Raw genomic sequence first — 22,425 nt, forward strand, 5'->3', positions numbered from 1 at the left:
ATGGTCCTAAAAGAACAACAGAATTAAACACTATTGTAGATAAGCACCATAACTCAAAATTACAAACGAAAATTATCTGAATCCTCCAAGTCACAAAATGAGAACAAAGAGCCAAAAAGCCAATAAAGCAGAAAAGTGGTATCAGAGTTTTAGCTGCTGGATAAAATTATGTATCCTCAGAAACCTTGATACTACATATATTAGTTTATCAGACATTATTATTGAAATACGGGGCAACGGGGAATACTGCACCTGTGTAAAACTAATTCTGGGAGAGAATGACTATCAGATGTCTGGGTGTGTGTTAGGCAGAGGAGAGGTAAAGGGGTAATAATGAGTACACAAATAGCAGAGAAAAGCAGTTCCTGAAACAAACCCCATGGTATAAGGCTTCAGAATGTTTGCTGAAAATACCTAAGCATGCTAAGGGTTTTCCCAAGTTCTAGGCTTCAGTGCATTCTTTGGAGTTTCTTTCTTGTGTTTCTAAGGCAATCTTTTATTTTATTTTTTTTTCGATTTCCCATTGCCAATGTCAGGAAAAAAGGGGGGTGATAAGCTGCAGAAGCCACATGGATACAACTGGGCCTGAGCTAAGAGACAGCCCAGTGAGTATGCAGTGGAGGAAAAGTTGTGTTTTTCAAAAAGATACAACTGCCCAGAAAAGCACTTTTGCAAAATAATGAAAAATAATAGCATGGGAACATTTATTTCCCAAGTTGGCTCACATGTAACTTAGAAATGTTATTTCTGTATTTTCTGTGTGCAGATTGACACCAAACCCATAGTTTGAAATAGCTGATAATCCAAAGTAAACAAAAACAACCCCTATGTGATAAAGAACAGACACCTTAAGTGGAACAATTGCCTTTTATTAATAAAGTACTCATTCTAAAATATTTAAACTTGCTTCAAAGACCTTGTTTCCTTAAATTTCAAAACACTGAGGCATGGTCATAAAATAACAACACATGCTATAAAATCCCACAGCTCAAAATCTAGTCTTATTCTAATTCATTTTGTTGTTGTTGTTGTTTTTAAGACAGAATCTCGCTCTGTTGCCTAGGCTGGAGCACAGTAACATGATCTTGGCTCACTGCAGCCTCTGCCTCCTGGGTGCAAGTGATTCTCGTGCCTCAGCCTCCCAAGTAACTGGAATTACAGGCATGCACCACCACACTTGGCTAATTGTTGTATTTTTAGTAGAGACAGGATTTCACCATGTTGGCCAGACTGGTCTCAAACTCCTGGCCTCAAATGATCCTCCTGCCTCAGCCTCCCAAAGTGCTGGGATTACAGGCATGAGCCACTGCCCTGGCCCCTAATTAATTATTTTCACCGTTTTTTGTTTTTTTTTTTTTTAAAAACCTCCAATTCTGGTTTTCAATTTTTAGAAACTACATAAAGGTAAACAGAAGTGTGTGTTGAAAATGAAATGAGCTTCTGGAAGGAAAAGCTCTCCGCATTAAAATGTATTGATACAGATGCTCGAAATATTCAGCTTTTTATAAAGACATTCAGCACCTGAAATGCAACACCTCTCTCTCAAGTCAGCGGGCAACTTCTTCAAAATGTACAATATTTGGTTCTTTTATCAGCCTGCTCCTTCACAAGTCCAAGCTGGGCTAGGCAGGAAGGACTTCTTTCTGCCATTCCCATCTCAGGGAGTGCTACCTTCTCTGAAGGACACGGACATAATGGCTACCCTCTCTTTAGCACATCACCTTACGTTCATTTTCTAATTTGTCTGCTTCTTTGTTCGCTGATTTTCTACCAATTAGACTTTCTACACAACAGTTACACATGTGCTTGTTTCCACTTCCAGCCTCCCCTGTGAGAACCCTGAGGCACCAAGCCCAAAGCCTGGGGTGCAGTACATGTCCAATCAATATTTGTTTGAAAAAAGTATGAGATAAATTAAACAGTTTCACACCTTTAACAAATTAAACAGTATTTAAAAACAGTGCACTGAAGCATGAAGCAATAATTGCTCATTTCCTGTTGAGATAGGAAGGATAAGAGTTTATAATGGCAACATTATTTATGCTGAAATATGCCTCTGCCCTGGTTAAATCTTAAGCATAAGTTTCAAAATTACTTCAGAGTTGTATAATCACTACTATAAAAAAAGACTTAAAATTTCTGATTTAAGGAGAAATTACTAATTGTATTGTTAATTTTGTCATCTTAAATCAAATCTTGTGCAGGCTTTTATAATATATTGTATATTATCTTCACTCCGAGTTGCAGAGGTACATTCTTTAAGGTTTTTAAATACTGGCTTACTTTCTGAAATAAATGTACAACCATTGGCCACAACCACTGGCCTAACAAGGCTGTTTCCACTTTATATTATAATTCTTCTTCACGCGGCATTTTTAAAGTTTAAAATTTACTTTTCTCATGTTTTCACATTTGTTTAATTCTGTGTGGAGGGTAGGAATTCTGTAGTGTGGTCTCAGAGGCAGAATACAATACTTAGGAACTTAAATCAATCTCTTCAAGTAGAAGATAGATGAAGATATCTATATATCAGTGTATATGTAATTATATTATATTGAGCTAGCTAGCTCTCAATATAAGCTAGCTACCAGTATTGTTATTCCTATACCTTACCATGATTACAGACACTGGAGAGATGATCTTGAAAAGCCTGTCGTATCAAGGCTTCACTGAGGTTGGGGAATCATGATTTAGAAAAGGGAAAAGGGAACAGCATATTGGAAAGGATGGCATGAATGCTGCCATGGAAACATACTACAGACACATATACATACACACATATGTGTGTGTATCTCTGTGTGGATATAGGCTGCTTTAGTGCCACTCATAATTCCACAACATTGAATACACTATAAAAGATTTTCTTTTTATTTATTTATTTTTTGAGACATAGTCTCACTCTGTCACCCAGACTGGAATGCCGTGGTATGATCTTGGCTCATTGCAACCTCCACCTCCCAGGTTCAAGCGATTCTCCTGCCTCAGCCTCCTGAGTATCTGGGATTACAGGAGCACGCCACCACGCCTGGCTAATTTTTGTATTTTTAGTAGAGATGGGGTTTCACCATGATGGCCAGGCTGTTCTTGAACTCCTGACCTCAGGTGATCTGCCTGCCTCTGCCTCCCAAAATGCTGGGATTACAGGCGTGAGCCATCATACCTGGCCTCAATACACTATGAAACATTTTCTTCCAAAACATAATTATATGCAGAAAAAGACAGGTATCAGTGCCATCTCTCATTATGAAAAATAAAGTTTCACTACAATGAAGTACTTAGATAACCATATTTATATTGATACATCAGAAAATCTAAAGAGGAATAACAGAGATAGAAATTAATAATTTGTGGAGATTTTTAAAATACCAAAGATTAGTTAATGGAAAAGAAAATATTTTTAAAACTCTGGAAGGTTAAATAAAGTACTCACAGTATTCTTCTGGCAAATGATTTCCTGAAAAACAAGAAAAAAATATACCACAAGTTAATACAAAACTGAATAATTCAACAACATTTATTGAATTATGTGGGAAAATTTGTATTAACAATGATATTAGCAATTAGAAATTTTAGGAAGTGTAGATTCAGTTCCTGCATCTGAAAAGTTTTCTATCTATCTATCTACTTATTTCAGAGAAAGGGTCTGCCTCTGTTGCCCAGGCTGGAGTACAATGGCACAATCATAACAGCCACAAGCTCCTGGGCTCAAGTGATCCTCCCACCTCAGCCTCCCAAGTAGCTAGGACTACAGGCCTACAGGTGCATGCCACCACATCCAGCTAATTTTAGTAATTGTTTTTGTAGAGACAAGATCTCACTATGTTGCTCAGGTTGGTCTCAAACTCCTGGCCTCAAGCAATTTTCCCACTCTGGCCTCCCAAAATGCTGGGATTACAGGTATGAGCCACCATGCTCGGCCCAAAAAGTTTACAATCTGTGGAGGAGACAGGAGAATATAAAAGTATTGTCCGCAGTTTAAAAAACAAAACACAGGAAGGGGAACATCACACTCCGGGGACTGTTGTGGGATGGGGGGATGGGGGAGGGATAGCATTAGCAGATATACCCTAATGCTAAATGACGAGTTAATGGGTGCAGCACACCAACATGGCACATGTATACATACGTAACAAACCTGCACATTGTGCACATGTACCCTAAAACTTAAAGTATAATAACATTAAAATTTTTAAAAAAAGGTAAAATTTAAAAAATAAGTTTAAAAAATGAGAGATTTGATTCAGTCTCACCCATCTAAAGGGTACTGAACTGATAAAAGCTGAACTTTTTATTACAATAAATATAAATCATGACTTTCTTATATATTCCCCCATTCAGGCATGAATACTAAGGAATTCAAATTCTTCATGCATTACACAAAGACTGACACAGAAACTCTTGAAATCTCACAAGAATGGAGCTCCACTTAAAAATTTTGATTGGTACTTTTTTTAAGTGCTAGCTCTTGATAATTTGTTTGACGTAACCAATAACACTTCTTCAGTGTGAAAAATCAGTCAACTAAAATTATTTGAGCCACAAAAAATTGGTGATGAGATTTATATAGTTATGGTTGTCCTGGTTATAACGTAAAACAATCAATTAAAAAGACTGTAAGAGTGCCTGTCCTCATTTACACCAGGGGATAATAATAATATGATACGCTCTTATTGAGGGTATTAACTAACTAATGTCAATGAGGATTGTGGGTGTCTTTTTTTTCTTGAGAAGACAATTACAAACTTTAAAGCTGTGTTTGACTCACTTATATTTTAATACAAAGAGATTAACAAAATCAAAAGTCTTTTGTAAATAAATTATATTATTTTGTGTTTAAAATAAAATAAAAAAATAAAAAACAAAACAAAAAACCAGCACAAATATGTAAAATCCCCAAACTGAATAACCTAACAATAATTTCTGCAGATTACTTGATCAGCCACCATCTCTTTGGCAGGAGGTTAAAACGAGTTTGCTTTCCCTGAGCACAATGTCTCTCACACTCCGGGAGGGGAAAAAACAGTGTGTTACATCCTGAGCAGCTAGAAATAAAGGGTACTGGCCACCGGCAAATCCACACACAGATAATCAAGACATCTGACAAAATATAGTCATAATTTGTGTGTTTTTCATTAAGAAATATAATGGGATAAGTGGCCAGGTGCAGTGGCTCATGCCTGTAATCCCAGCACTTTGGGAGGCGGAGGCAGGTGGATCACCTGAGGTCACGAGCTTGAGACCAGCCTGGCCAACATGGTGAAACCCCATCTCTACTAAAAATATAAAAATTAGCTAGGCATGGTGGCACATGACTGCATGACTGTAATCCCAGCTACTCAGGAGGCTGAGGCAGGAGAATCCCTTGAATCTGAGAGGCGGAGGCTGCAGTGAGCCGAGATCGTGCCACTGCACTCCAACCTGGGTGATAGAGTGAGACTCCTCAAAAAAAAAAAAAAAAAAAAAAAAAAAGAATGGGATAAGTATACAGTGTGGGCAGTGTGCCTATCTTCTAGGTTGTGAAGAGTGAGTGAGATCATACAAATAATATAGCTATACAGTGCCTGACACATAAAAGCTCTCAATATAAGCTAATTATCAGTATTGTTATTCCTATACCTCATCATGACTATAGACACTGGAGAGACGATCTAGAAAAGCCTGTTGTATCAAGGCTTCACTGAGGTTGGGGAATCATGATTTAGAAAAGGGAAAAGGGAACAGCATATTGGAAAGGATGGCATGAATGTTGCCATGGAAACAGAAATAGTAAGGCATTTGTGGAGCCTCAAGGGCGAGTCCATCTGGCTGAGGCAAGGAGCCAGATCTGGGAGGGAAGAGCGTGGCCAGGCGAGGCCTGGTTGAGTGGCCATCATCTTCAGCCCAGGACCAGGATGCTGAATCCACATGGGGCAAAGAAGAACCAACGAGGGCTTTCATGCAAAAGAGCATGTAAGATTTTTGAATCTATCTATCTTCCTTCCTTCCTTCTCTTCTTCTTCTTTTCTTTCTTTTCTTTCCCTTTCTTTTCCTTCCTTTCTTCCTTCCTTCCTTCTCTCTCTCTCTCTCTCTCTCTTTCTTTCCTCCCTCCCTCTGTGGCCCAGGCTGAAGTACACGCGGCTGGCTGCAGACTCCCTGCGTCCGGCTCCCAGGACTCCCCGGCAATCCCTGCCCTGGCCTGCGGGCTGCCTGGGATTGCCGCCGCGCGCCACCACCCCTCCCTGCTTTTTCTCCTTTGGCTGGAGGCGCAGTTTCGCCATGTCGGCCAGGCTGGGCTCCAGCTCCTGACCTCGAGTGCTCTACCCACCTCGGCCTCCCTAGGTGCTGGGACTGCAGACAGAGGCTCGCTCACTCGGTGCTCGGTGTTGCCCAGGCTGGAGGGCGGTGGCATGGTCTTGGCTCGCTGCAGCCTCCGCCTCCCAGCCACCTGCCTTGGCCTCCCAGGGTGCTGGGATTACAGCCTCTGCCCGGCCGCCGCCCCGTCTGGGAGGTGGGGAGCGTCTCTGCCTGGCCGCCCATCCTCTGGGTTATGAGGAGCTCCCCTGCCCGGCCGCCCCGTCTGGGAGGTGAGGAGCGCCTCTGCCCGGCCGCCACCTCGTCTAGGAAGTCAGGAACGTCTCTGCCCGGCCGCCCATTATCTGGGATGTGAGGAGCGACTCTGCCCGGCCGCCGCCCCGTCTGGGAAGTGAGGAGCGCCTCTGCCCAGCCGCCCCTTCTGGGAGGTGAGGAGCGCCTCTGCCCGGCCGCCACCTCGTCTAGGAAGTCAGGAACGTCTCTGCCCGGCCGCCCATTATCTGGGATGTGAGGAGCGACTCTGCCCGGCCGCCGCCCCGTCTGGGAAGTGAGGAGCGCCTCTGCCCAGCCGCCCCTTCTGGGAAGTGAGGAGTGCCTCTGCCCGGCCACCCCGTCTGGGAAGTGAGGAGCGCCTCTGCCCAGCCGCCCCTTCTGGGAAGTGAGGAGTGCCTCTGCCCGGCCACCCCATCTGGGAAGTGAGGAGCGCCTCTGCGCGGCCACCCCATCTGGGAAGTGAGGAGTGCCTCTGCCCGGCCGCCCCATCTGGGAAGAAGTGAGGAGCGCCTCTGCCCGGCCACCCATCGTCTGGGAAGTGAGGAGCGCCTCTGCGCAGCCACCCCATCTGGGAAGTGAGGAGTGCCTCTGCCCGGCCGCCCCATCTGGGAAGAAGTGAGGAGTGCCTCTGCCCGGCCACCCATTGTCTGGGAAGTGAGGAGCGCCTCTGCGCGACCGCCCCATCTGGGAGGTCTACCACAGAGGCCAGAAGCAATGTGGGGGCTGGACGTGGTGGCTCACGCCTGTAGTCCCAGTACTCTGGGAGGCCGAGGCGGGTTGATCACTTGAGGCTAGGAGTTCGAGACCAGCCTGGCCAACATGGCGAAACATATGAAAAATGCAACTGACAAACCAACCAACCAAGCGACAACAAAACAGGTCTACCCTGGAGTCATACTCTAATTTTTTCTATTTTCCTCCTTTTCTGATCCTTTATCCCACTTTCTTTTTCTTCCTCTTCCTTCTCCTTCTTCTTTGTCAAATAGAGGATTGAGTTATTATCATTGATCCATACAAAGTCCCTCTCTCATTTATTTTATTTAATTCCCACTCCCTATTTCTATTCCCCCTCTTCCCATGTGCAACCTTCCTAATACGTTTGATATGCATCTTTTTGTTTGTATGTACTTTTAGAAAATGTTTATTGTTTTGTGTGCAAAAATAAATTAAAAATTTAAAAAAAAAAGATTTTTGAATGTTTAAGGATAGCAGATGAGAAAACATAAACTGACAGAGGAAAGAATTGCACTGGGTAGTTCTGAGGGCCATGAAGATGTATGCAAAATACTAAAAATGCCTGGTGCCGTGGCTCACGCCTGTAAATCTCGGTGCTTTGGGAGGCTGAGGCCAGAAGATCACTTGAGACTAGGAGTTTGAGGCCAGCCTAGGCAACATGATGAGACTCTGTCTCTAGAAAATATTTAAAAATTGGCTGGGTGTAGTGGCACACACCTCACATCTATAGACCAAGCTACTCGGGAGGCTGAGGCAGGAGGATCACTTGAGCCCTGAAGATCGAGGCTGCAGTGAGCTATGACTGTGCCACTGCACTCCAGCTTGGGCAACAGAGCAAGATCCTGACTCACAAAAAAAAAAAAAAAAAAAAAAATGACTAAAAGATATTCTTCAATACCTCACAATCTTGCTGATAAAAAAAGGACATGTACACATTTAATATTTATGTAAGTCTGGATGGAAATGTGTGTATACGCACACTTGCTAAAAGTAAAAAGAATGACACAGACAGCAAGGGCTATGCTTTATCAGAGAAAGATGTTCCTGTAGATTGAGAAAGCCTGGGAAGCTCAGGAGAGAAGGTGGAACTCAAGCTGAGCTGTGAAGTACAGACACGACCTCCAAAGGCAAAGCCCAAAGGTGGGGATCCAGGCTGGAGAGCTAGGTAAAGCAAAGGCCCATTTGAGGAACAATAAATGTTATCACAGGGAGCTAAAGAAGACAGCTCATTTGGGGACCTATGGAAGAGTGAATTAAAGAGGTACCTGGGGGGAAAAAATCCTTGAACGTAGTCATTTGGCTAAAGCAAAAAGTTCATTCTGACACATACAAAAAGTAAGATTAGAAAGCTATTTGGAGCCTTATTGAAGAAGGCTTTGAATGCTACAATCAAGTACTCTGCTCTGTGAGCACCTGGCAGTCAACATGTTTTTTAAGGTGAGTGATATGTTCAAAGAAGTATCAGCACATATTGGGGCACCGTTTGTAATAGTAAAGGCTGAAAACAACATAAATGGCCATCATTTAAAAACTAGTTGAATAAACACTAGTACCTCCATACACTGGAATACATTACACCCAAACAAGAACCAAACAAACAGTGAAGTGATAGAGAAGGATCTCCCAGATCTGCTAAGTAAAAAAAGCAAAGTAGAGAACAGTTTTTTATCCTATGCTCCTATTTATATATAAAAGAGAGAAAAACGAAATTCTAATTTGTAAATTCATAAAATCTCTCTGGAAGGATGTACAAGAAACTATAACGGTGGTTGCCAATGGAGTCAGTTGGCTGACTAGAGGATAAAGGTAAAATAATAAATTTTCACTGTATATCATTTTGCACTTTTAAATGTTTGTAGCAAGTGAATGTATTACCTTAGAAGGACAAATAAATAAAAGGTAAACCTTGTTAAAGTTTTACACAGACTAATTTGATGATGGTACTTAGTATTAATTATTATTTTTTTAATTTTTTGAGACAGGATCTCACTCTGTTACCCAGGCTGGAGTGCAGTGGCATGACCACAGCTCACCGCAGCCTCAACTTCCCAGGCTCCAGCAATCCTCCCACCTCAGCCTCCCAAGTAGCTGGGACCACAGGTGTGTGCCACCACGCCTGGCTAATTTTTGTATTTTTAGTAGAGATGGGGTTTCACCATGTTTCCCAGGCTGGTTTCTAACTCCTGGGCTCAAGCAATCTGCCTGCCTCAGCCTCCCAAAGAGCTAGGATTACAGGTGTGAGCCACCATGCCTGGCCAGTACTTAGTATTTGATGGGGAAAAGCATTTAGGTGGCTAATGAAAAAGTCCAGAGACATCATAATAAGTGCTTAGTCAATGGGGGTGCCCCAGGAATGGAAATCAAGGGACAGATGAGTGGCATTGTAGAGGAACGTTGAAAGTGGCTTTTCCTGCAGGTGTTTCAAATAGTTACTATTGCACACACACAGAAATGGCTCATGAACAAGGAAGTTGAAAAATGTTGGATAATCACAAAGCCAGGAACACGGTATGCAGAATTTTTCAAACTTGATTTATGGAGCATCTCTCCAGAGTAGCAAACCATACGCTTGCAAATATGGCTCTCACTTGATAGAATATCCTTCTCTCTTCCCCTCTGAGTAATGAGGAAATGCCCTCTCCATCCTCTCTGTGCAGCATCCTCTGTGCAATGCATAAGAAACCTGTCCTGTGTGAAGCTGGCCTTCACTGTGTTCTGTGACACCCCCAACAGAAGTAGATTATGTCTTTATCTGTGTTGTCATTAATCCTCATACAGAGCTCCTCGATAGCACTTCATTTTCTACATTGCACATTTTTGTTCCTATGATTCTCTCACCCTACATCATGACTTCCTGGGGTGCAAAGAACGTGTATTTTATTCATATTTGTATCCTGACTGTCTAGCAAATGTCATGACATATAGCAGGTACTACAAAAGCATGAATGAATAAATTAATGAATGTATAAAATATTGGACTATGAATTAGGGGTAGATACGTGTAAGATATGGCTCTGCTCCCAGCTAGCCATTTCACTTCTCTCTAATGTGACACTAAGAGAGTTGACTAAGTGATTGCTAGTCTCTTCCAGCGCTGTGTTCATCATTTGCTTTTGCCTAAAGGGCTCTCATAGTCAGTCTTGTCCTTGTGCTGCTAGAAGGAGAGACGCCCCCATGCTCCCCTGGCATACAAGATATGCTACCCTTGACTCTGTTTTTGATGCACCAGGCACAGAAATGGAAGTGGCAGGGAAGGGAGCAGTGGTGAGTACTCAGTGAGCAGAAGGCTCTACAGAAAAGCAAATGGCCGCTACTGGCTTAGTGCCAATATGCTATGTCTTCCTTATGAACTGCTCACTGGAATAATAACCCTCTTACACGTCTCCTCCATCTTCATTTCAGATTATGCATACCTTATAATGCATGCATTTCAGATTATGCATACCTTATAATGCATGCATTTCAGATTACGCTTGTAGATTGTGCCTGCAAATTATAAAACTCTATTAAAATCATTCCTGAGCCAGATGATGGTGTGCACCTGTAATCCCAGCTACTCAAGAGGCAGAGCCAGGAGGGTTGCTTGAGGCCAGGAGTTCGAGGCCACAGTGAGCTATGATTGCACCACTGCACTCCAGCCTGGGTGACGAGAGTCCCATCTCTTAAAAAGAGAAAGAAAAATCATTCGTGTAACTCTGAATTCTTGTTAGCTATTGCTTATGCTTTGTAGAAGCTAAAGGGCTACAAATCCTGTTCTCCTGAAGAAGACAGAGTTTATTCACAGTTTGTCATGTAACCTTAAAGGAGGCATCAACTTTAATGGAGCAAAAGTACTGTTTGTGCATTTAACTCAATCCAAATAAATAACAAAGAAGACCTTGAAAGGTATCTAGAGCAGAGAATGCTTAATTTGTATTAAATCCACTAAAGAGGGGTGGGAAGGAAAGGGAATAAATTTAAGACATAACTGCTCTATTTCACAACAGCTCATGGAAATTTTCATCTCAAGTACCTACGAATAAGAAGATAAAATCAACATAAACTCCAGTTCCTTACCAGGGGCACATTTCTGAAGATGCATTACCCCACTACAACTCCTACTTGTCTGAGGTCTTAAGGGGCCTTTTGGTCAGCGTAGCCCCGGCTATACCAGAAACATTCAAAAAAACTTTTTTCCTGATTTTCCGGTATTGGTTGATAACCAACTAAGGGAAGCAAGACAAAAAAAGTCTAGTCCAGGGCTCATTTGAAGGCAATGACTAACTTTCGATAGCTCTCTGGGACACCTCAGGGATGACTAAATGGAGTATTTCCACCACTAGAAAGTTTTTGTGCCTAAAATTTAGGTAACTGCAGCCAGGGGAAGAAGTGGGAAAAGCAGGCATGGGGTGGCCAAGTCAAATCAGATTTGGGGTGGGAGAAGCAGAAATAGGAACCAGGATTTCAGCTTCCTGAAAGAAGAGAAAGGAGCAGGCTTGGAGTTCTTGCCCAGGGAAAGAACCTGGCCCTGGCTGGTGACTTTCTGGGTCTTCCATTCTGAACCATCTTTCTGTCCTAGTGGAACTTGGCAAGTTTTCCATTAAAGTTGGGGAAAAGAAGAATAATCCCTATACTCCTCAGCTCCATCTTCTTAACTCACTTCAATGTGTCAAAAAAGCAAAATAAGGAACTATCAGATGGGCTGTCTGGGCCTTCTAGGCCTTGCTGAGAAGGAGAAACACCCCCTTTACCCTTTCTGCACACTGCTAAAACAAGCTGAGCAGACTTGGGGAGAGTAATCCAACACAAGTGTCATAGAGCCGTGACACAGAGTCTTTAAAGATAGATAGGAAACAAAGTACTTTTGTGTTTACATGTTATGCCTACATAAAAGCTCAAGCTTTAAAAGAAAAAAAATCTCAATAATCTTAAAAAAAAACCTAGAAAATCATCTTTTTGCAGAACATATGAAATCTGTGGACAGACTGTGAGAGAAAAGTACCAGATGACAAGTCAAAGAATATGGGGCTTATCCGTGCCCTGACACTAGCTGTGTGTGTTCCCCAAACAAGTTGTCACATGTCTCATTTCTCTTCTGTAAAGAAAACATATTCTGGCCAGGAACGCTGGCTCATGCCTGTAATCACAGCACTTTGGGAGACAGAGGCAGGCAGATCACTGGAGCCCAAGAGTTTGAGACCAGCCTGGGAAACATGGCAAAACCCCATCTCCACAAAAAAATACAAAAATTAGCCAGGTGTAGCAGCACATGCCTATACACCCAGCTACTCAGGAGGTCGAGATGGGAGGAGTGCTTGAACCTGGGAGGTGGAGGTTGCACTGAGCCAAAATGGCACCACTGCACCCCAGGCTGGGTGACAAAGTCAGACCTTCTCAAAAAAAAAAAAGAAAGAAAGAAAGAAAGAAAGAAAGAAAGAAAGAAAGAAAATACCTTCTATCTCTCCAATGCAAATAATATCTAACTTATCTGTCTTATTGGGTTCTATGTAAAAGCCCAATGGAGTAAGTTAATGAAACTACTTGCAGTACTTTAATGCCACTTATAGGAGGAGGTATTAATAAACCAAAGCAAACAACTCCAACTCAATTCCTGCAATGCCAGATCTAGAGACCTTTTACACCTATGTTATTCATGACAGGGGCTAAGAACACATCCTTCTCTTGAATATGAACACCTATGAATTAAAACAACCTGTACCAAAAATCAGGTTAAATTATACCAAAGCTGGAAAGTAATCCTAAAAGGAATTCTAGCCTCTCTTCTTTCCCTATTATTTTCATATTTAAATAAGTATATCTTGGTGGAAGAACTCTGCCGTAAGTAGATATCTGTCTCTAAACTGGCTGGAATGCTGATGAATGACATTTTATACATAAAGCATTTAATAGAGCTTTTTTTTTTTCTGTCACTCTATCACCCAGGCCGGAGTGCAGTGACGTGATCTCAGCTCACTGCAACCTCAACCTCCCCAGGCTCAGGCAATTCTCCTACCTCAGCCTCCCAAGTAGCTGGGACTACAGGCACGCACCACCATGACCAGCTAATTTTTGTAATTTTTGTAGAAACTGGGTCTCACTATGCTGACCAGGCTGGTCTCGAACTCCTGGGCTTAGGTGATCCACCTGCCTCAGCCTCCCAAAGTGCTGGGATTACAGGCATGAGCCACTGTGCCCAGCCTAACAGAGCTTCTTAACACAAACTTTACTTTATACTGTGTTGCTATTATAATTAACTTCTTCTTTTTAACCAGCTGTTTCTTTCAGCAACACCTAATTGGGCCATATTATTCAAGTGCATGTATTACCTTTTTTAAACTGTATTGTTAAAGTTGGAGGTATAATGAAGTTTTCTACAGTAAATCATACTTTACACACTGATATGGTTTGGCTGTGTCCCCACCCAAATCTCATCTCGAATTGTAGCTCCCATGATTCCCACATGTTGTGGGAGGGACCTGGTGGGAGATAACTGAATTACGGGAGTGGTTCCCCCATACTGTTCTCGTGGTAGTGAATAAGTCTCACAAGGTCTGATGATTTTATAAGGGGTTTCCCCTTCCACTTGGCTCTCATTCTATCTTGTCTGCTGCCATGTAAGACGTGGCTTTCACCTTCTGCCATGATTGTGAGGCCTCCCCAGCCACATAGAACTGTGAGTCCATTAAACCTCTTTTTCTTTAAAAATTACCCAATCTCAGGTATGTCTTTATCAGCAGTGTGAAAATGAACTAATACACACACATATTTCAGTAATAGTTTCAAAGATATATTCTAAAAAGGCCCAAAGAGGGTGATGGGTTACAATGCCAAAAAGATCAACTTCCACAGAAAGAGTCATTTATTTAGAATAAATGAAAAGAAAGATAATTCAGCAAGGCTTGCCCCACTCCTTCCTCTGTGTGCAGAGGTAGTCCTTCTTGCTCTTTAAGGATATTCAAAATCATAGGCCTATGACCAGAGTCACTACAAATGAGGAAAATAGCTGGTGCCCACAGTGATATAATGGCATTGTGCATTGCCTCTTAGACAAAATGGTAATAAGAGATTCAAAACAGTGGGCAAGGAGTGAGGGTGGTTAAAGAGGTATCAGGAAGGAGAAAGCAAGGGCATATTTTATCCAGTCTACACATAATTCCTTAGAAGGTATACTATTGCTAATTGACATCCAAGAAAGCTGGATTCTTCAGTCCTGAGTCCTTTCAATAACCTCAGGGATTCTACAATTGGGAAGTCAACTCCTGCTAAACAAATCATTTATCCAGCTTGTCAATTCAAGATCTTCAGAGAAAACCTTCATAAAGCAGTACATGAATTGCTTATTTGTTCCTCCCCACAAATTACCTCTTTCTTTCCCCAATTTGAGATGGAATGATTATAGCTTAGATGAAAGTTAGATCATTTCTGAATAAATAAAATAAAGGAACAAGATGGTTTCTACCAAATGAAAAGAAGTGTGCGGGATGGCAACATTGGACCAGGAAGAGTACAGAGTCCCAGGGTTTTTAAATCAACAGCTGGTTATAAAGTAAGCTAGAGACTTTCAGAGATGTCCAGAGGCAGCACTATTAAAAAGGGGTAGGGCCAATGTTTCCGGTTCACAAATTGTGAGACCACTTTATAGGATCATATTTTCAAGGATGTTTTTAAAAAACATTTACTGAGTGTGTACTTTGTACCATTAACAAGTTGATAATTTTTAAAATGCTGAAAAGAATCCAGCAAAAATTCTTTGTTAAACTAAAAGAATCCTAAATCTTTGAAAAATAAAAATTTTAATTCCATGCACAATTCAAGCTAAAACCAAATTCACCTTATTTACTTTGATAAAGGAGGCAAAACTTTAACAAAAGGAAGTACTGTTTTTTGTTTGTAAAAACAAAAAAAGAGATAAATGTTTTTATGGGTTTAAGAACACTCTGGAATCCGAGTAGATTCTCCAAATACAGGTAAGAATTGAATTTAAGTCTGAGGTATTTGTAACAAATTACCAGATGTCCTCGCCAATTTACGAACTGGTATAATCATTAAAATTTACATATGGACATCACTGCTATTTTCAAAACTATAACCATTTGCTTCAAATGGATATGAATGAGTGCCAGAAAGACAGGACTCCATGTTTAAGTTCTAAAGGAGATTGGGTCCCTCAGTGCCTGCAGATAAAAGATCATGGGTCTAGGTATCACGGAACTGCTTGAATGAGCAGTAGTTTTCAACGTTCATTTATGTTGTACCATGTGTCAAAATTTCCTTCCTTTTTAAGATTGAACAACATTCCATTATATGTATATACCACATGTTGTTTAGCCAATGATCTGTTGATAAACATGTGGGTTGCTTCCTCCTTTTGGCTACGAACATAGGTATATAAATACCTCTTCAAGATCCCGCTTTCAATTCTTTTGGGTATATATCCAGAAGTGGAATTGCTGGATCATGTGGTAATTTTATTTTTAATGTTTTGGGGAGCTGCCATATTATTAAAATTTGCTGATTTTTAAGGGCTAATTTAGTGAAGTGTTACAAATTTTGGTTTGTGCACATAAGATTTCATGCTAGCCAGATCCCAATCTAGAAAATAATAGATGCACTGAGGCAAAGTAAGGGTTTCAAGCATCACATATGTGTGTTCTCTATTCAGTGAGATAGTGAAGGAGTAAGCATGTGGACAGGTCTATTAATGAAAATCCCATCCGTAAAGTAACTTTTCAGCCAATGGTTAAAGAATACAACTAAATTTTTTGAACAAGAAATAATCTAACATAATCATTATGCTTCAACACAAACTGCATCACCACTAACTGATGTGCCTACCAATCTATCAAGAAACATTACTTCTGTAATGGATAAAATGAGAATAAAGTCTGTTTGAGTGCAGAAAGGAAATATCCAAATATCTGAAGCTTTCCAACCGCAGCCAGAACACAGAAAAAAGACAGTAAAAACATTTTGGGATTCCAGTGTCCAAAATGCATATACGTTATCCTGATGGATACAAAAAATAAAAGAATATAGCAACCTATTCTTTTTTTAAAAAAAGGTTAATTATTAAATACTTCAAGTATATAAAAAGTATAAAAATTAGCACTCATGATCTACTACCTAGATTTAGAACTATAACATTACAGATATAGTTGAAGACTCTCATCTTCCCTTCCAAATTTTATCCCATTCCTATCCCCTAAGAGGTAACTATTCCGAATATTGTTTATAATTCCCATGCATGTCTATCCTTTTATAACACAAGTGTGTATAAAAGCATCCTCTTGCACATGATGATATTTTATATAGATGGTATGATATTGTATACAAGTAATTTTTTTACCCCAACACTGTTGCTTTGAGATATATTGATATTGATGTCTAAAGCACCAGTTGATTTGTTTTAAGTGCTCTATAATATTCCATTAAATGATTAGAGCTGTCTGGGCATGGTGGTTCACACCTGTAATCCCAGCACTTTGGGAGGCCAAGGTGGGTGGATTGCTTGAGATCAGGAGTTCGAGACCAGCCTGGCCAACATGGTGAAACCCTGTCTCTACTAAAATACAAAAATCAGCTGGGCACGGTGGTGGGAGCCTGTCATCCCAGCTACGAGGGAGGCTGAGGCAGGAGAATTGCTTGAACCCAGGAGGTGGAGGTTGCAGTCAGCCGAGATAGCACCACTGCACTCCAGCCCAGGTAACAGAGCAAGAGCATCTCAAAAAAAAAAAAAAAAAAAAAAAGATTACAGCTGAAGGTATCTATTAATTCTCCATTTCCTTGGGAGGAGGAGCTATTATAAACATGTTAACATGAACATTCTTGATTATATCTCCTTATGCATGCAAGAGACTTTTTTTACAGTATACATTTAGGGTTGGAATGACTAAGTCTTGGTGATATGCTCGTTTGATATTATTAAATATTCCCAAATTGCGCTTCAGAGGTAGTATCTCTCCCACCAGCAGTGTGTAGGTTTGCCACTCTCTGCAATCTGGCCATCTGTAGTATAAGAGCTTTTAATTCTCCACTATCTGGCATGTGCAGTCATGTTTCATCATTTTGTTTTGCTTTGTTTTATAGGTAGCATTGTTTAAAGTGAGTGGGGAGTGGCCCAGAACATAGAGAAGGAGCTGAGGATGGGAGTGGAGGAAAGGATCACAAGAAGATAAGCTGAGAGCTGGTGTTATAAAGGAATTTCAAGTGATAAGAGATGGTTGATTAAAACAACTTCTTCACTCTACACAAAACAGGTTCATTTCTCCTAAGTCATCAGAGGTGTTTAATGCATCTGCACCACAGCTCATTGACCAGGAGTGTCCAGACTTACTCACCACTTACTGAGAGACCTCAAGTGGAAGTATGATCATTTCATAATGCATGAAATAAATCTGAAAATAATTGTTACTAGCATTTCTTATTTTAAACCAATGTAATATTGGCATAGATATTCTCTCAATAAACATTAGTAGGCACGTGAGAAATTCTCATGAGATTTATTTAAAGAAAATTGTAAAAAATAAAAGTGTTGTTACGATGTTAAAGAATTGACTGGGTGCAGTGGCTCACGCCTGTGATCCCAGCACTTTCGGGGGCTGAGGTGGGCAGATTACTTGAGGTCAGGAGTTCGAGACCAGCCTAGCCAACATGGTGAAACCCCATCTCTACCAGAAATATAAAAATTAGCCAGGCATAGTGGCACGTGCCTATAATCCCAGCTCTGGAGGCAGAGGTTGCAGTGAGCCAAGATTGCTCCATTGCATTAAAAAAAAAAAAAAGAAGAAAAAAACTTCCTTCTCTCAAAGTGTAATGATCATCTTTTCTTGAAAGAAAATACTAAAATTTTTCATTCTTAGTACAATAAAATAGTACTTGTGATTTAAAACAATGGATATAAATCTTATTACAATTAAATGCTATGATTAGATTCTAAATATCCTTTCAAATGATACTTGAGACATAGATTTTTAAAGTACTTTTATAACTCCCATTACTTTTCCAGGAGCTTAAATTAAAAAAAAAAAAAAATTTTTTTTCTACGATTTCTTCCTGAGAATTTGCCACCAAAGAGAAACTGCAGTCTTCAACAAAGACCAGCAGATTAAAATAAAACTTGTGCAGCTGTACTTTCTAGATGGCCAAAGAATCAACCTAAGTGAAACTAAACATATGACAAGAATAGCATTCTAAAACTGTCTTTGCCCTGTGAAAACAGAGATGCTTTGTTTTTATTTCACTTGGCTAATCCTTACATGATATATTATTTTAAATATCTCTTGTTCTGCTTCTTTCATTGCAGTTTTCCTATCTGTTGGTCAATGGCAGGAATAAGGGTTACATCTTTAACTAATTGCCCAGAAATGAATAAAACTAAAAATACATAAACACCCCAACTCTTTTCGGTAGCGTAGGACCTGAGGAACTTTCAGGACTCAGAGGAAATTGCTAGACTGCCAAATATGCTTCCTATCCCAGATATTTCTGTCCTCTGCAACCAGACACATGACCTACCAGGCTAGGAATAGTCTAAATAAGAAAACAGCAAAAGTTTAAGTTAATAGAAGGGGGAAGGGAAAAGAAAAAAAGACGGATGTTACCTAGGAAAACTCAGGAGGCATAGCTGATAGGCTTTTCTAAATGAACACACTCAGCAGGAATATATGACATAATTTTAACTAGAAGTAACTAACAATAATGCTTAGCGGTCAAGGGCAACAGACTTTGGAGTCAGGCAGTCCTAATCCCAAATTTTCCTAGCTATATCACCTTAGGCAAATGACTGAATTTCTTTGAGCTTCGGTTTGTGATACTAAAAAAATGCTAATAGAAAATACATCTTACAGAGCTCTTTTAAGAATTATTATTATTATTATTCTTTGTTTTGTGATTTTTTTGAGACAAGGTCTTGCGGTGTCGCCCAGACTGGAGTGCAGTGGTGTGATCTCAGCTTACTGCAACCTCTGCCTCCCGGGTTCAAGAGATTCTCATGCCTCCCAAGTAGCTGGGATTACAGGCATGTGCTGCCACACCTGGCTAATTTTTGTATTTAGTAGAGACAATGTTTCACCACATTGGCCAGGCTGGTCTTGAACTCCTGGCCTCAAGTGATCCAACTGCCTCAGCTCTGCAAAGTGCTGGGATTACCACACCCAGCCTCTCCTTTAAGAATCTGAAAATGTATGCAGATAAAGCATTTGGTACCTACTACATAGTAAGTACTCAATAAGAAGCAGATAATATGTACAAGATAAATGAGCACAGTTTAGACATCATTAGCCTTTTTAAGGAACTACTTCAATCAAATGCCAATAACACTCCTAGACAAAGGCTAGCTTAAAACAATAAGCCAGTTTATTTGTCCCAGACATATGTGTGATAAGATTAGCTTTATCTCTTTCTCTCAAATGTAACTTTATTTCATTTAAAAATACTTCCCTAGGAAAGAATGGGCACAAAATTAAATCACCAGATACTAGTAGGAGCAAGAGCAAAAAAATGTAGAGAGTAAAAAATCTCCAACATAACAGTGCCTGCTTAAATAAACTTAATCTATCTAGGTGATCTAGGTGTGGCGACTCACACCTATAATCTCAACCCTTTGGGAGGCCAAGGTGGGAGAATCGCTTGAACCCAGGAGTTCAAGACCAGCCTGGGCAACATGGCAAAACCGCATCTCTACAAAAAAGAGAAAAATTAGCTCGGTGAGGTAGCATGCATCTGTAGTCCCAGCTACTCAGGAGGCTGAGGAGGAAGGATCACTTGAATGCAGGAGGTCATGGCTGCAGTGAGCTGTGATCACAACACTGCATTCCAGCCTGGGTGACAGAGCGAGATCCTGTCTAAATAAATAAATACATAAACTTAACCCAAAGAAAAATGAAAAGAGCTAAATAAAATAATCTAATTCCTTCATCAAATGCTAATATGGGTTGCAAATAGCAGCAAATCAAAATGTCTAATTAAAAATGAGTTTCAACATTTTATGATGTACTAATTAAAGGGGTAAATCTGGAGGAAAATTAAGGAGGGGCTTAAGGATTGCTCCAGGTAAAGGATTGCTGTAGGATAAAAAAACAGGACAAGTAGGAGCAAATCTCTTAGAACTGTTTCAGAGTATTCTGGAAAGGGATATACTTGTCAATCACCAGCACAATGCCTGGCATGTAGTAGGTATGTTTGCTCAATGAAGTTCTGCAGATTTCTCAAAGAAAGCCACACATGCTTTAAATACTCAGAATGCAAAATACGACTGACTTTTTTGCATGAAATATGGGTTAGAGATACTCATACAACAATTGCTAAGTCATTAGTAATATGGTTCAGGATTCTAGAGCTCAGTGTCCCAAGGTTGGCTCAGATTTGAGAACTGGAAGACAGAGCTGAGAAAAAGCCACATGAAGCTAGCTGGAAGTTTCACAAAGGAAATGGATGATGGCAAGCTCAGCATGCGATTCACTGAACTGTGGGATGCTTTTCAAAGAATCACACAGTGTAAAATCACTTGGCCTTGCAAAAAGCATTTTAGGCAAACTTCTTTGGATGGAGGAAATGCCTTTATAGCAGTAAGTTCCTATTACGGGAGAGAATGACATTGAGACAGGTTGAATTTTGTAGACAAACATAGTAACTTTCTCTTCCTTTTCTCCCACCTTAGTTTAAATCATACCCTAGTGAAAGAGGATGGCAACTATTTTGGTATACTCAGAGAGAATTTCTCAGAGCACTTTCAAGTAGGAAGTGTACTTTTAGTTGGGAGACCGGTGGGCACCATGAAGCTCCCCAAAGTGACAAAGCATGAAGGCTTGACCATACTTTATGCAATCTCCCTTCTCCACATCTGTGCTAATGACTTCCTATTAACACAGTCTCCTCCGCTACAACCATAACTGAAACTCAGAACTCAATGTGAACTTTTTTCCTACTCGTGTCATCAAATTTCTACACTGAATTCTAGATAAACCCCCCAACTTGACTAGTAATTGGTGCATACTAACCACACATATAAACGTCTTTCACAAATAAAAGCTACTTAAAATGTTTGGATGACAAACCAGTATCCCTGAAATGCTGATGCTAAAATGAAACATTCAGTAAACACGGGAGGTACCTTCAGTGACTGCAGAGAGTCCGAGTTAGTATCACAGTACAGGATGATGTTGTTGGCCATGCTGAAACTTTCTCTCACCCCAAGGTGGTAAAACAAGGACGGCTGCCGGAAGGCATCGCTCATCTCCACCACCGCAATATCTGCAAACAGAAAACAAAGTCCCCCAAAGGATGACACCCAAATAATGCCCAATCAGCACATTTTGGTTTGAATTATCTTACTTAGTATTCAAAAGAGGAAATAAGGAAATGACAGGGATTTTCTCTCTTCATTTATTACTGAATTTTGAATTTGCAGCTCTACCTGGAAGTGGTTTTATAAAATGTAACAAACCTCCTTTTTCTGTTTTTAAGAGACAAGGTCTTGCTCTGTCACCCAGACTGGAGTGCAGTGGCATGATCATGGCTGACTGCAGCCTTGAACTCCTAGGCTCAAATGATCCTCCTACCTCAGTCCCCCTAGTAACTGGGACTACAGGCATGCGGCATCACACCCAGCTAATTAAAAAAATTTTTTTAGAGACAGGGTCTTCCTATGTTTCCCAGGTTGAACTCAAACTCCCGGCCTCAAATAATCCTCCTGTCGAGGCTTTCCAAAATGCTGGGATTACAGGTGTGAGCCACCATGTCTGGCCCAAACCTGCATTTTTTTAAAGAAGAAGGAGATCATGTGATTACTGGAAACCGAGGAGAATTTGCAATGGTGGGAAGCAGGGGCTAATGCTCTCTCATAAATTTCAACACTAAAACACATTAACTAAGGTTCCAAATAAGGAAATTTAAAAAAAAAAAAAAGCAGATTGATTAAAAAATAGCAGTAACACATACAAAATGAGATTTTAAAAAAATAAATAGGTAAGCTTATTAGTTAATCCAGAACTGGGTTTTAGAGTTAAATAGTTGATATCTAGTAAGTCCCTGGTAAGTATAATCAAGAACAAAAGAGAGAAAAAAGGTATAGAAAAGATAATGAAGGGTAATATAACCACAGACACAAATCCATCCAAGGCTTAAAGATGACCAGTAACAAGGTAGTAG

General features: G+C 40.5%; 1 protein-coding gene across 6 annotated transcripts in view; it reads right to left on the minus strand.

Moving 5' to 3' along the window:
• Window positions 1-22,425, minus strand: part of MAP3K5 (mitogen-activated protein kinase kinase kinase 5) — a 241,144-nt gene that overhangs the window by 145,736 nt on the left and 72,983 nt on the right. For all 6 annotated transcript variants that reach the window (XM_063622337.1, XM_055264868.2, XM_063622338.1 and 3 more), the window contains 2 exons: window positions 21,389-21,528; window positions 3,431-3,454 (listed from right to left, as the gene is read on the minus strand). In XM_063622337.1, the coding sequence (XP_063478407.1) occupies window positions 3,431-3,454; window positions 21,389-21,528 (164 nt within the window). The remainder of the gene's footprint in view (window positions 1-3,430; window positions 3,455-21,388; window positions 21,529-22,425) is intronic.

This window comes from Symphalangus syndactylus, chromosome 2, assembly GCF_028878055.3.
Source record: "Symphalangus syndactylus isolate Jambi chromosome 2, NHGRI_mSymSyn1-v2.1_pri, whole genome shotgun sequence".
Taxonomy (NCBI): Eukaryota; Metazoa; Chordata; class Mammalia; order Primates; family Hylobatidae; genus Symphalangus; species Symphalangus syndactylus.